General features: G+C 58.6%; 1 protein-coding gene across 15 annotated transcripts in view; it reads left to right on the top strand.

Moving 5' to 3' along the window:
- Positions 1 to 13,941, top strand: part of CUX2 (cut like homeobox 2) — a 69,163-nt gene that overhangs the window by 48,818 nt on the left and 6,404 nt on the right. For 3 of the 15 annotated variants that reach the window (XM_037375574.1, XM_037375573.1, XM_037375572.1), the window contains exons 2-14: positions 968 to 1,339; positions 5,873 to 6,010; positions 6,173 to 6,299; positions 7,136 to 7,212; positions 7,297 to 7,363; positions 7,648 to 7,696; positions 8,415 to 8,519; positions 9,398 to 9,592; positions 9,701 to 9,759; positions 9,911 to 10,167; positions 10,406 to 11,041; positions 12,045 to 12,146; positions 13,052 to 13,827. In XM_037375574.1, coding sequence (XP_037231471.1) covers positions 1,180 to 1,339; positions 5,873 to 6,010; positions 6,173 to 6,299; positions 7,136 to 7,212; positions 7,297 to 7,363; positions 7,648 to 7,696; positions 8,415 to 8,519; positions 9,398 to 9,592; positions 9,701 to 9,759; positions 9,911 to 10,167; positions 10,406 to 11,041; positions 12,045 to 12,146; positions 13,052 to 13,827 — 2,748 coding nt within the window. In that variant the 5' untranslated portion in view covers positions 968 to 1,179. The other 12 variants (XM_037375575.1, XM_037375576.1, XM_037375578.1 and 9 more) reach the window with 11 other exon arrangements.

A 13,941-nucleotide genomic window follows, 5' to 3' on the forward strand; every position in this document is an offset into this window, starting at 1 on the left:
GGGATGGGTGGAGGGGAAGGATGCTCTGGCGCGGGAGCTGCCACCGGGCTGAGGCATAAAGTTGGGGCTTTGTTTGGTAATTAGCCCATCGGTGGCTTAAAAGCGGTTGAATTGACTAGTCCACTGTTGGTAACAGTGTGTCTGCCAGCACCGAATGCAGGGTGGGCACCTCTTCCTCCCTCACTGGATGGTGTGGGCGCCCAGTTTGGATCCACCTGAGTGTTTTCCAGCTGGGAATGAGTCAATTCCATCCCCAGCTCCTGCACCCGGGATGGCGGGGACACAGAGGTCTGTGTGTCCCACTGGTGCCCCATCCTACCTGCTGCAGCTGGGGCTGGATGGGCGGGGGTAGCAAGGGGACCCCCAGCAAACAAGGTGGGCAGCAGTCTCCACCCCAAGGTATTGTCGCGCCTTGAAAAATTAAAGGGAGTAAATGATTCATGCTCATAAATGTTGGATGGGAGTGCGCAGCAGATTAGTATGTTGTTCGGTTATTAGCAATGCAGCATGCTGTCTCCCCACCGCCCAGCCAGTGCAAGCATCACCATCACCCTGGCAGCTGAGGGGGACAGGGATGCGAGCAGGTGTCCTGGTCCTGGTGTGAGCATTGCTTCTACCCAAGGCGTCGTGCTGGGAGGGTGGCTGGGGAGGGCTGTTTGCCGGATCCGACCCAACAAGCACAACAACAGGCAGACTTCTTTATTTCTTATTTAAGCACTGACATTAAATTATAATTTTCATTTACTCAGAGCGCATCAATGATTTAGGGCGACGTGACATGGCAGCGGCGCGAGGAGTTTAGCCAAAGGCAGCGAGCGGCTGCACAGGGCACGGAGCGGGCACAGAGCCGTGGCCGGGGGGGGACCCGTGTGCTAGGGGTCACGAGTGGCACTGGTCCTGGTGCCCCGGCAGAACCAGTTCCCTCCTCCGAGCTTGTCTCTGACCCCATTTTTCCATCTCCCTGCAGGTGATTGCACTTAGTAAGAGAAGCAAGGAGGCTGAGACGGCTTTCCTGAGTGTTTACAAGCAATTAATCGAAGCTCCAGGTAAGCAACACGGTGGCGACCTGGCTGCCTAACGAGTTGCGTGCCGGCGCCGGTGCGGAGAGGAGCCGGCGAGGACCGTGGCAGCGCTGCTGGCCCCATCCCCGCTGCGGCTGGCATCAACCTCGGCTCGCGCATGGTGCTCTGGAGATACCAGCCGAAGAGAGGAGTGGAAACAGCTTTTGCCATCGCTGTGTTTCAGCCCCTGAGCCAAATGCATCTTGACATTAGGAAAGGAATACATTTGCTCAGCCCTTGTAATAACACTGCGGCTATCCCCAGTTGTCTTTTTGACGGTAAGTTAACCGAAACGACCGAGCGCCAGCTCGCAGCACGGCTCCTGGCACCGGCCGTGGCTTGGGGACGGCTCTCCCCGTTTCACCGCCAGGCCGGGGTGTACCCCCCGTCTGGGGTGCCGCTTGCAGTCTGGGGAGGGGGAAACCGAGGCACGGGGCAGCCCTGAGGCTTGTGTTGGCAGAGTCGGTGCTAGGGCTGGGTGAGGGGCTGGCACTCCCATCCCCGCTGCTCCGTGCTGGGGGCTCTGCCATGCTCTGAGCTGGGGGGTCGGCTGCGCTGGGCATAGCGTCACAGAGCATCCCCTGGCACAGCAAGGACGGAGAGCTGCAAACAGCTGAAGATGCACAGAAGGGCTCCTGCAGGGCCACTAATTCATTTTCCAGACATTTAGGAATAACAAAATGTTTTAATGATTTCTTAGGGGAATTAGGGAGACATATTTTTGTCCTCATTAAATTTTCTCCTGTGCTACAAGAACCAAGTGTCAGCTCAGTTTCCAGAACCCAGTTATCTTCCCTCCCCACCTCCGCACGCCCACCCACCATGCTTCTTCTGCTTGCACACGCATGCACATGGATGCGCACAGGTGCACGCAGGTGCACACACATGCACACCCCAAAACTGCTCCCCTGTGGTCTCTGTACCCCTCCTCCTCCCCTGTCTGTGCTCTCCCACAGCATCCATCTCGTGCTCCCCTCTCCCCCACTCCCCTCCTGCTCCCCAAATCCTCCCACCCGGCGTTTTGTCCCCGTCTGTTACATGTCCGTGTGTCTCTCGACAGGCGAACTCTTTGTGGAATACTTTACAAGCGCCACATAAGTCCTGATTCGACATTTTTTGCTTTGAATGGCTGCTGTCAACACAAATCTCTGGCAGAGACTGTAACGGAGCCTGATTGCTCAGCAAGTATTTTGATAAGTGAGCTGGCTGTGTGTCTGTAATTACGGGAGAAAACCGTAAATCTTTTGGATATTGTTCACACAGATGTGGCATGAAGGGAAGGGGGGGAAGCAGTAAAATGTGTTAAAAGCATAATTAATGTCATTGTTGTTGGGGATGATTTGATTTAAGGCTGACTTTGACTCGTGGAGGGATTCATAGGGCGCCGGTGGATGTGGTTGAGCAGGTTGGGATGGGGTGGCAGAGGAGGTGCTGCCCCGGTGGGAGACAGCACCGCAGATGCGCTGCGGAGGTACTGTGGATGCACCGTGCATGCACATGGATGCACCGTGCATGCACCACAGACGCACCGTGGGCGTTCCATGGGTGCACCGCGGGTGTCCCGTGCTCCGCTTGGAGCTGGGTGGCAACATGGAGCAGCTGTTAGCCCTCAGCTCCAGCACAGAGCCCTCCACCAGGCTCTGGCACAGGGATGAGCTGCCAGTCCCCAGGGGCACGAGTGCTCCCTGGATCTGTGTGTGCTCAGGAGAAGGTGATGAGGACCCAGGACACCTGCCCCATCCCACCATCCCGTGGGTGCCTTGAGCTGCTCCAGTGCCTACGCAGCAGATGTGTGCTGCTGTGGTCGGGGTGTCTGGGGGCGGGTCTGCCGGACCCCCTCCAGCACAAGGAACGGCTCCTGGCCCTACTCCCCTGTGCCAAGCTGGGGACACCAGGAGGGACCCCTGCCCACCACCCATCCCTACTGCAGCATTACCGGTGGCACTAAAGGACAGCCAATAACGCCAGCTAGTGGCAGCATTTATTATATATACGTGTGTGTGTATGTGTATATATATATATATATAATATTATATATATAAATGTATTATAAAATATATATAAGTGGGTGAACATATGGAGCAATAGATAAGCATGCCTGGGCAGCAGGTTCTGCCTTGTGGCTGGGACTGGCTGTTTCCCACGTGAGCTGGCCATGCTGGCCGTGGGCGATGCCGTGCCACAGTCCCTGGACATGCAGGAGCTGCAGTGGGCGGACACAGTGCTGGAGGTCCTGTTTTGGCACATGCTTCTCTGGCGTCACCCATCTGTGCTGCCGGTGAGTCACTGCTGCGGCGGGGCTCACAGCTGCATGGCTGCGGCGTCAGTGCCATCGTCTCCTCTAACCTGGCATGATGGGGGCCATGACCTACGGAGGAAGGGACTGTCCCCTGCACCGTGACCTGCGTCCTGTGTGGCTCAGAGCGTGGTGGCACGTGGCATCCATGGCACCTTGGTGTGAGCAGATGATGTGCTTGGGTTTAAGTGCATCCCCTCTCCAGCCCAGCACCAGGAGGGTTTGCTCAGCAGCAGCATGAGTGTGGTGCGAGCATGGTGTGAGCATGGCACGAGCTTGGTGCCCGGTGCCGGCAGCGCCTTGGTGCATCCAAACACCTCGCCTGAGGTGGTGGAGCCGGCCCCATGGCCAAAGGCAGCGCTTTCCCAGTGGATGGACGGTGTAGTTTTATCACAATGCAATTAATCCAGCCAGGCGTTTCGCATCAGCGCTGCCCCAGCTGGTGTAGAAAGTGGAGTCAAAGCACCACTTGGGTTTTTTCCCTTCTAAAAGCTCTGCTCCCAACCATTTCATCCTGGGATGTTGGCTCCAAACAGGGAGCAGTGCACTGGGGGATCGCCCCAGCTGTATTTCAGCAGTGGAGCTGCAGCTCATGGGAGGGAAAATGCTGACCCGAGGAAAATCCTCAGAGCTTTATTGCTCAGGCCAGTTCCTCCCGTATTATTTCTTATCACGAAGGTGAGAGGAGTTGCCGGTGCAGATCAGACAGGGCCTGCCCCAGCATTTATCCCAGCGGAGGCAGCTTGCAGGCTGGCACGGAGCCTTCTGCCAACACCCCCGGGGCTGGGGGAGTGCGGGGGGGACCCCTGGCCCCTGCAGCCTGTGAGCTGGCGCCCCGGAGCACAGGGTTTAATTAGCTGTATTGTTATCTCAGCTCATGTACTTACGGGTGTTATTAATGGCTGTGAGAGCATCTAGTCCGGTTTGGGGCTGTGCCGCATCACCGCAACCCGCTTTGATGGCACATTCCTGTATCCTTGGATGGGGAACCAGCCTGCAGGATGCCAAGCTGTGACATGCCATGAGCTGAAGGATGCTGAGCCGAAGGACGCCACGAGCAGCCCAGGAGGGTCCCAGCCAGAACCGAGTCCCCCTTTTCAGTGCCAAAGCCAGCAGCCTGCTGGCTGGGCTCAGCACTCGCCTCTGCATGCATCCCTGTGGCCAGGATCTGGGCACAAATCTTTTATCCTGGCATGTCCTTGGGGTGTCTGTCATGTCCAGCAGAAAAAAGGGGGAATGTTCCCTGCAGGGAATGATGCTCCAGGGGCTTTCAGTGTTAGCATGTGGGGTCCGTCAGTCGCTGGTCCTGCAGGGAAGATGTGTGGCGGGTCCTGCAGTGAGACCCTGCACCCCACAGCAATGATGCTGTAGGATGGGAAGGCAGCAGCGGATCGGAGGGAGTCCCAAAGTCCATCCTGGGGGACACGTGACTTGGCACCACTTGTTTGCAAGGAGCATCCGTGCTAGGCATTTACAGTGAGGATCACAGGCCAAATCCTGCATCTTTTGGGCAGGTTCATCCTGACGATGCCTGGTGCTGCGGTTGGGCTGTGCCAGCGCAGTCCCGGACCACCCTGAATCCTGTGGCATGGCCAAGGTGGTGCCAGGCCCCCTCCATCCTGCACCACTGCCATCTCAGCCAGGGACTCACTGAGCAGAAGAGCTGCTCTGTGTCCTGTTCGGAGTGAAGGCAGCCCGTTGTTTGATTTTTTTCCATCACCGTTATTATTTTTTACCCTTGGATGCCTGCCACGCGTCCGTGCCGTACAGTAGCATGCCTGGCTCCATCCCACTTCCCTGTTTGTCTAACTTTTTGACCCTGGAGAATTCAAATCTATTTTCTTTCCTCTTCTTTTCTAAAAAAAAAAAAAAACCAAACCAAAAAACAAGCCCCCAAACCTATATTAACCTGGCTCAATAGGAGGCATTTTCTTGAACTTATTAAAAAATCCAGACTTGTAAATTAATTTGTTCATGTTGTACAATGGCAGTGCAGATGGACTCATTAGCATGCACACAACAAATAATTATAGATGAATTTTTAGCTGGCCTGCTTAATGGGCTTGCTGGGTTAATTATGTCAATGTATAATTACATCAGCCCTGGGAGACATAATGGCACACCCTGCTGAGCAGACACTAGCTAATGATGGTGTAATGCTGACAGAGGGAAGACGGACGGCTCTGAATGCACCTGCTTACCTCGGCACAAACCGCCATTGTCTGCGCCCAAACGGGCCGGCACTGGTGGCACCGGGGCCACCGGTGCTGCGGGTGCCACTGGCTTGCTCAGGCAGGTGATGCCCCATGCAGCCCTGCTGGCCCCTCCATCCCTTGGGGCTGGCGGTGGAAAGTGCTGGATCAAGGGGTGTCCCCATGGCACTGGGCACCCCACGGGGTTCCCCAGGGCTGGAAGGGAATGTGCTCTGGTTTTCAGTGGAGGCTGGCAGGGAGGGTGGGCAGAGGGCTGGCGGTGGGCATCCCTGCCGCTCACCGCCGCATCCCGTGTCCCACAGACCCCGCTCCTGTGCTGGAGGCTGCCCGGAGCCTGGAGGACCGGCTGCAGCAGCTCCAGCGCCTCGAGCCCGAACCGTCCCCCCTGAAGGATCTCAGCCGCCCCTGGAAGAAACACCCAGAGCTCGTCGGCACCAAAGGTACCCCCAGCACCAGCCGCCAGCAGATGAGGGTGGCAGTGGCGGTCCCCAGCCGGGTCGCCCCATATGCCTCTGAGGATCCCTGGGATGCAGAGGGGTCTCAGGGGCAGGAGCTGTCTCCTGGCCCGTGGTCCCCAGTGGATGAACTGTGTCCTCCTGCAGAGCACAGAGAGGGGACGTCGCCAGCAACTGGACTTGCAGCAGCGGCCGAGCCCCCGTTCTCTGGCATCGACGGCAAAGCACTGTGCACAGAAACCTTGCTGCAGAGAAATGAGGCAGAAAAGCAAAAGTACGTGAGTACCGGGGACGGGGTCATTTCAGGGTACTGGGGGAACATGTGGCTCTGTCCCTGCTCCTGCCACAGGGGTGTCTGTCTGTCCTTCCCTCTCCTCCTTCCCTTTGCGCCTCCTTTGCTATCCAAGTTGAGAGCAGACGCATCCTGTCCAGAAACCTGGGACAGTCTCGGGCACTCTGAGCATCCCTGTTTGTCATCCCCAATCCCAGGCAGTGGCGGGCACGGGCAGAGCTGGGGCAGGTCCCTCCTGCCAGCCCCTTGTGCCATCTCCCCGACACGTGGCTTTGGTTGGACAAATGGGTTAAAGCCAGGTCGGGCGAATGAACCTCATTAAATGGCCTTTTAATTTGGAGGCTCCCGGCTTTCTCAGTGCCTTCATTGTTATTCCTTAACACGCTGCACCGGGAAACAAATGAGGAATCTTTAAACCCTAAATTGCAGATCTCTGCGAGTAAGTTCCTGGCAAGTGCAGGCTATAAATAATGCAGAATAACTTTTCCCTGATTGCTTCCCCCTCCTCCAATTAATTACAGGCAGGGGTGGGCTGCCATCCCCGCCTTGGCAGAGGGGTTTCAGCTAAAGGGATCAGGGACTGTTTTCAGACCCAAAGTGAATTTTTTTTCCACCTAGGGTAATAAATTCCTTAACATCAAGGGGTAACACGGCTTGGAAGGTGTCCCGGCATCCGCCGGTGGGTCTTTCCCTGGCATCACCAAGCGATGGGGTAGACGAGGGGATGCAGCCAGGGGGTCTCCATGTGCCCGTGGGGGGCTGCAGGGTCGGCCCAGCCGTGGTGCTGCTGGCATGTTGCTGATGCCCATCTCTCACAGGGGACTGCAGGAAGCACAGGTCACTTTGGCTGCTCGGCTGGGGGAGGCAGAGGAGAAGATCAAAGTGCTCCACGCAGGTAGGGGGTGGCCAGGAAAGGGGCTGCCAGCCGCAGGAGGCCAAGCCCTCACCCCGTGGCTCACCCTTCTCTTCCTCTTCCCAGCGCTGAAGGCCACCCAGACGGAGCTGCTGGAGCTGCGGTGTAAATACGACGAGGAAGCTGCATCAAAGTAAGTCACCAGCGGTGCCCGGTCATGCCCGGAGGCTGTTGGCATGCCTGAGGCTGAGCCAAGCTGCTTGTGGCAGCACCAGGACATCCCCATGGTGCTGCTAAATAACTTGAGGAGCTGAGATGCTTTAAGTGACCGCAAGAGCATCCTGAGTCGCAGGGGTCCCTATATCTAAGACGCCTGCTCATGCCCTCACCTACAGCGCAGGCAGGAGCCCTTGCCAGCCATGGAGGGCTGTGTCCGTGCCTCCGTGCCAGCTGACGCCTCTTGCTTTCTCGTCACAGGGCAGATGAAGTAGCCATGATCATGACGAACCTCGAAAAAGCCAACCAGGTGAGCCAGGAGCTGACTTTCTAGCTGGTGCAGGGCACATATCCTGCTCCCCTTCCACTGCACTTGGCTGTGGCCCCTCCAGGCTTATGGGTTTCACCCTGCAGAGCCCAGATGCTGCACCCGCCGCAGCACCCTGAGCATCCTCCTGGATGGATGTCTGTCCCCAAAAATGGTGGCCAGATCCCAGGACTCGGAAGCCCTGCAAAGGGGGCCTCTGGTTTCCTTCACGCAGCAGCTCCTCCAAACCAGCCCAGTGGGACTCCCTGCCCCATGTTGGGGGTCACTGGTGTGTTTGGGCTTCTGCCAGCTGATGTTTGTCACCTCCAGCCTCTCACGGGCATTTTAGGGCACAACCCATGCCACCCTGGTGTTGGTCTCCATTCCTGTTAATTAGTTTCATTCTGAAAATAGAGGTACAAATAAACACGCATGGATAATAAAAGAAGCTTAAAGAGCAATTTGCATGTAGATATGGCTCTTTGGGTGGAAGAAGGCAGTGTCCTGGAGGTGGTCTGTAGCCAGTGCCCAGGGATTGGGATCGGGAACTACATTAGGACATGGGGAGCTGAAATACATGGTGGGCTGCTGGTGGTGGTGGTGGGAGCAGGATGCTTGGGAGAGACACGAGTCTGTGTAGATCCTGGAGCACCACCCTGCCCTGTGTGTGCTGGGATGAGCTGCGGGTGCCTTGCCTGATGTGCTTTCTGCTCTCTTGCAGCGAGCAGAGGCGGCGCAGAGGGAGGTGGAGAGCTTGCGGGAGCAGCTGGCAGCCGTGAATAGCTCCCTGCGCCTGGCCTGCTGCTCCCCGCCGGGCGCTGCCGGGGTGAGAGCACCCCTCAGGGCCGGGAGCACCCCATCACAGCCAGGAGCACCCCTCAGGGCTGGCAGCAGCACCCCATTGCAGCTGGGAGCACCCCATCACAGCTGGGAGCACCCATTTGGGGCCAGCAGCACCCCATCATGGCCAGCAGCACCCCATCACAGCTGGGAGCACCCATTCGGGGCCAGCAGCACCCCATTGCAGCTGAGAGTACCCCATCACAGCTGGGAGCACCCATTTGGGGCCAGCAGCACCCCATCATGGCCAGCAGCACCCCGTCACAGCTGGGAGCACCCATTCGGGGCCAGCAGCACCCCATTGCAGCTGAGAGTACCCCATCACAGCTGGGAGCACCCATTTGGGGCCAGCAGCACCCCATTACAGCTGGCAGCATCCCATCACACCTGGGAGCATCTGCCACAGCCAGGAGCATCCCACTGCACTTGGAAGTACCTCGTCATAGCTAGGAGCACCCCATAGCAGCCAGGAGCACCCTGGCATGTTCACAAGCATCTCGCAGCATGTAGGAGCACCCCATCACATTGGGGAGCACCCACCACCTTCAGGAGCAAGCCTGAAATGCCTGTGACTGAGGTGGTTTTCCACCATGGGGTGGTAGCGTTGGCCATGCCCTACCTGCAGCCCCAGCCTCCCATGGGGTTGGGGGACATGCACCCCCATAGCACCGAGCAGATGCACCTGGGAGACCTTTAAGGGGAGAGAAAAGGTCTGTCCCTCCCCAGGGCTGTGTCACCCCAGGTCCCCATCCCACAGGACTGAGCCCTGGGCTCACCTGCTGCCCATGGGGACATGTCTGACAAGGAGGGTGGCCCTTGTGCACATGGTGGGTGGCTGGGAGCTGATGGTGTCCCCTCTCCCAGCAGGACAAAGTGAACTATTCCATGTGCTCAGGGTCGAGGCTGGAGGCGGCTCTGGCTGCCAAAGACCGGGAGATCCTGCGGCTCCTGAAAGACGTCCAGCACCTCCAGAGCTCGCTGCAGGAGCTGGAGGAGTCCTCTGCCAACCAGATTGCCGAGCTGGAGGGGCAGCTGGCCGCCAAGAACGAAGCCATCGAGGTGCGCCCGCGGGGGCTTGGGGCTTGCCGGGGCGGGGGGACGTGGGTCTGGCCGTGCCGGGCGTGCACCAGGAGCCGGCTGCGAGGACTCCCCCCCTCTGCTCCGCAGAAGCTGGAGGAGAAGCTGCAGGCGCAGGCGGACTACGAGGAGATCAAAACGGAGCTGAGGTATGGCTTGATCCATGCCTGCTGCCTGCCTGTCCCCGGCCGGCCGGGTGCCGTCAGCACCCACGGCACACTTCAGCAGCCGTAACGCTCGGTGGCTTGATGGCAGCAAAAAGCCGTGCCCGCCGAGTCACCCACCTTGTCTCCCTCCCAGCATCCTGAAGGCGATGAAGGTGGCCTCCGCCAGCTGCAGCCTTCCCCAGGCAAGTGCTGCGGCGTGTGCCGGCATGCTCGCCGGGCTGTGGCACGCGTGCCAGCCCTGCCGCCAGTGGCTCCGCCGCCCTTTCCCATCTCGGCTTGGCTCCTTGCAGAGCATATCGAAGGCAGAGGAGGCCCTGCTGCTGGGGAAGGAGGCTTTCTACCCTTCCCAGAAGTACCTGCTGGAGAAGCCCAGCCTGCTGGCCAGCACTGGTAGGGTTCCCGGGTCCTGCGGCATCCCTGGTCCCATCAGGAGCCTCCCTGGGAATGTGGGCAGCAGGGTCGGATGCTGCCCCAGCGGTGGGAAGGAGCCCGCAGCTGGCAGGGGGAGGACAGGGGGTGGGAAGCCACCTGGGGAAACGGAGGCAGGAGATGCTTTGCTGTGGGGCTGTGCCGGAGCTGCCGGCTGGGGGGACTCTAGTGCGTCTCCCTTTCTCTCATTCATCTCTAGAGGAGGATCACTCCGAAGACGAGTCGGGGAAGGATTCGCTGGGCATGGAGCAGCCGTACCCATCCCCCCAACATGCCCCGGCAGACGAACCCACCTCCCCCACTCCCCTCCCACCTCTTCCCGGTCCCGGCCTGGCTCCTGATGGCCCCCAGACTTTCTCACTGTCCCCCTTCCCAGGGGGCGAGCGGCTGTCAGGAGACCCCAAGGCCCCCCACCCACCACTGCCTGCCTACAAGAATGAGAATGCCAGTGTGGGGCCACCCTTCCCCTCTGCCTTCTTCGGGGCCAAGGGCAGTGCCACGCACCCTGGCACCGCGCCGGCTGCCAGTGCCACCAGCCCGCCTGGCGAGCCATCCGAGGGCAGCACCAGCAGCTCTGCCGAGGAGGAGCAGCTGGACACAGCCGAAATCGCCTTCCAGGTGAAGGAGCAGCTGCTGAAGCACAACATCGGGCAGCGGGTCTTCGGGCATTACGTGCTGGGGCTGTCGCAGGGCTCTGTCAGCGAGATCCTGGCCCGACCCAAGCCCTGGCACAAGCTGACGGTGAAGGGCAAGGAGCCGTTCATCAAGATGAAGCAGTTCCTCTCCGATGAGCAGAACGTGCTGGCCCTGAGGACTATCCAGGTGCGCCAGAGAGGTGAGTGGTTGGGGTGGCCCCAGCCGATGGGTCCTGCCCTGGGATGCTGCAGGCGGTGCTGTGGGATCCCCTCCCAATGCACCCCGCTTCACCCCGGCAGCACCCCAGGGTGCCCCATGCTGCGGCAGGGATGCTCGCCAGCCTGTGATGTGCTGGCAAGAGAGGCAGGGATGCGCATGGAGTCACCGGTGACACTTAGGGATTGTCCCTGGTGGTCCCCTCACTCACTGCAGGGTGGGACGGAATCGGCTGCTGGGTGGGATGGAGCCCAGGCAAATGGTAGCAATTAACAAGAACCCATCATTGTGGAAGCTGCATCCCCGGACGTGCTTTACTCGTTTATTCTGACAAGTGCCATTTAATTATTCATTAGGCTGTTTCATAGCGTATGAATCAATGTGCTCGGGAATATTTTGTTAAAATAATGAAGTTTTAATGCTGTGGGAACTCGGCGCAGTGTTGGCACCACCATGAGATGGTAAAGCCTGACTCCAGGGACTGTGGCTTCTGGCCCCGTCCCAGTGGTGGCAGCAGTTGTGGCTGGTCACTCAGGTCCCCATGGTGGCACAGGACTGGGGGATGCAGGTCCGTGGTCCATGCATCTGCTTGCATTTCAACCCAGACAGCTCCAATTTATTCCCTGGATCCGATCCAGCATTAACCCTTCACCTGCACAGGCGAGAGGGCACAGTGCCGAGGATGGGGGACGTGGTCCCCGTGCCCATGTCTCTGCTCAGCACCCTGTGTGCCGGTGGGGAGTGTGTGCTTTTGGATGGGGCAAGCAAGGTGGCTGGGAGATGCTGTGCCGGAGGCGAGAGCTGGCAGCCGAGGCTACTAGTGCTCCCCATGCACTGACTAGTGACTAATTGGGAATGACATTTGTCTTAAAACCAGCATCCCTAAAATAACTGAACATGAGGAGCAGTAAATACTTCCTGACGTACAAGTGGAGCTTGTAAAACCAGAGCCGGTGACAAAGCTGTTATTCTGCCTCTTTGATCAGGTAGCATCACGCCACGGATCAGGACGCCGGAGACTGGCTCTGATGATGCCATCAAAAGCATCCTGGAGCAGGCAAAGAAGGAGATCGAGTCACAGAAGGGAGGTAGGTGTCAGCATGTGGGTGGCTCCAGGGGTGCCCAAGCCCTTGCTCTGCCCCTGTGGGAGCAGCACCCAGAAGGGTGCCAGCAGCTGGGTGCTGCATGGCTGTGGGTCCCACAGCATGCTGAAACACCCGCAACACTGACAGCATCTGGCACGGGGGTCTCTGCATCCCCTAGGGAATGTTAGCCAGCCCCTGCCCAGCCCAGCACTCGTGGCACAGTCCTGGCCAAGGTGGCCCTGGGCTAACCCTGTGGCTGGCTGGGAGCCGGCACCCAGGATGGAGCAGCCCTGGCGGGGCCAAAATGAGCTTTTTGGGGGACATTTCTCCTGCTGAAAGCCACAGAGGAGGTTTGAGGCATGGTAGGAAGAATCGTTGGTAAATACTGTAAGGGATGGAAGACTCCCCATGCAGCAGCATTTGTATCTGGGCTTTTGGAAACTTTGGATCTACCTTTTTTCTCCCCCCTGCCCCAAACCAGATGATTAAATGAGGATGCATGATCCATCTGGCATGAGGAATCATTACAGCAGCTGCGCTCGCAGTCAATTACAAGAAATGAAATACATTAAAACAGGTAGTCTGCTGAGAAAGCAGAATCCTGGAGAATTAAATTAGACAGGAACGGTGGAAAAACAGTCAGGGAAAACAAACATGTTTGTCTATTGCCGTTGTTGGTAATGGGATTTACTTTGCAATCGTCAAAAAGGCAGCTCGCTTTGAGCTGGGGGGGGCGCAGCTTTTGCTTTGGGGGTGCTGCTTGTTCTTCTGATCTGCACCTGCTTGATGGATAGCACTCCAGAACAGATCGGGATAAAATCCCTTTTCTCCTGCATTTTGAATTATGACCACACGGTAAAACGGTGCATGCTGCTCCTTAGGGCTCCCCTCACCCCTTTTCTTTGCAGGGGAACCCAAAACACCATCAGCATCGCAAACAGTGGCCAACGGGACAGGCGGCAGCAGCTCAGAGGACGCCATCAAGAGCATCTTGGAGCAGGCACGGCGGGAGATGCAGGCACAGCAGCAGGCACTGCTGGAGATGGAGTCAGGGAGCAGTGGGCGCCCCGGGGATACATCGCCTGCCGAGCGCTCCACGCTGGCCACCGTCAGCCAGAACATCGTTCCGACCTATGTCAAGCAGGAGGAGGGGAGCGGGACCAGCCCTGGCCCCCCGCAGACGCCCCTGGCCGTACTCTCACCCGCTGCCTTTGTCCAGAGCATCATCCGGAAGGTGAAGTCGGAGATCGGCGATGCTGGCTCCTACTTCGACCAGCACTGGGCATCGGAGCGGAGCCTGCTCAGCCGACCCTACACCTCTGTCTCGCCTTCGCTCTCCTCCTCCTCCTCGAGCTACTCCAGCATGGCCAACGGCCGGGGCTGGCCACGGGGCGAGCCCAGCGAGGGTGGCACCAACGAGGATGAGCTGCCACCAGCAGACGATGAACCCCACCGACTGACAGAGATGAAGACGGAGGGAGCTGGTGCAGAGCCAGCAGCTGGTGGTCGTCTCTCCTACTACCCCACCTACGTGCCACGGACCCTGAAGCCCACCGTGCCACCACTGACACCCGAGCAGTATGAGATGTACATGTACAGGGAGGTGGACACGCTGGAGCTGACTCGGCAGGTCAAGGAGAAGTTGGCCAAGAACGGCATCTGCCAGAGGATCTTTGGAGAGAAGGTAACAGCTTGGAGAAGGAGGGTCCACTGTCCCCTCTGCTCTGTAACCCAGATCCCAGGGCACACTGGTGGCCTCCACCAGCTCTTTCCAGGGTCCCCGCTCTCCCTGGTGGGT

The sequence above is a fragment of the Falco rusticolus genome, chromosome 1, assembly GCF_015220075.1.
Source record: "Falco rusticolus isolate bFalRus1 chromosome 1, bFalRus1.pri, whole genome shotgun sequence".
Taxonomy (NCBI): domain Eukaryota; kingdom Metazoa; phylum Chordata; class Aves; order Falconiformes; family Falconidae; genus Falco; species Falco rusticolus.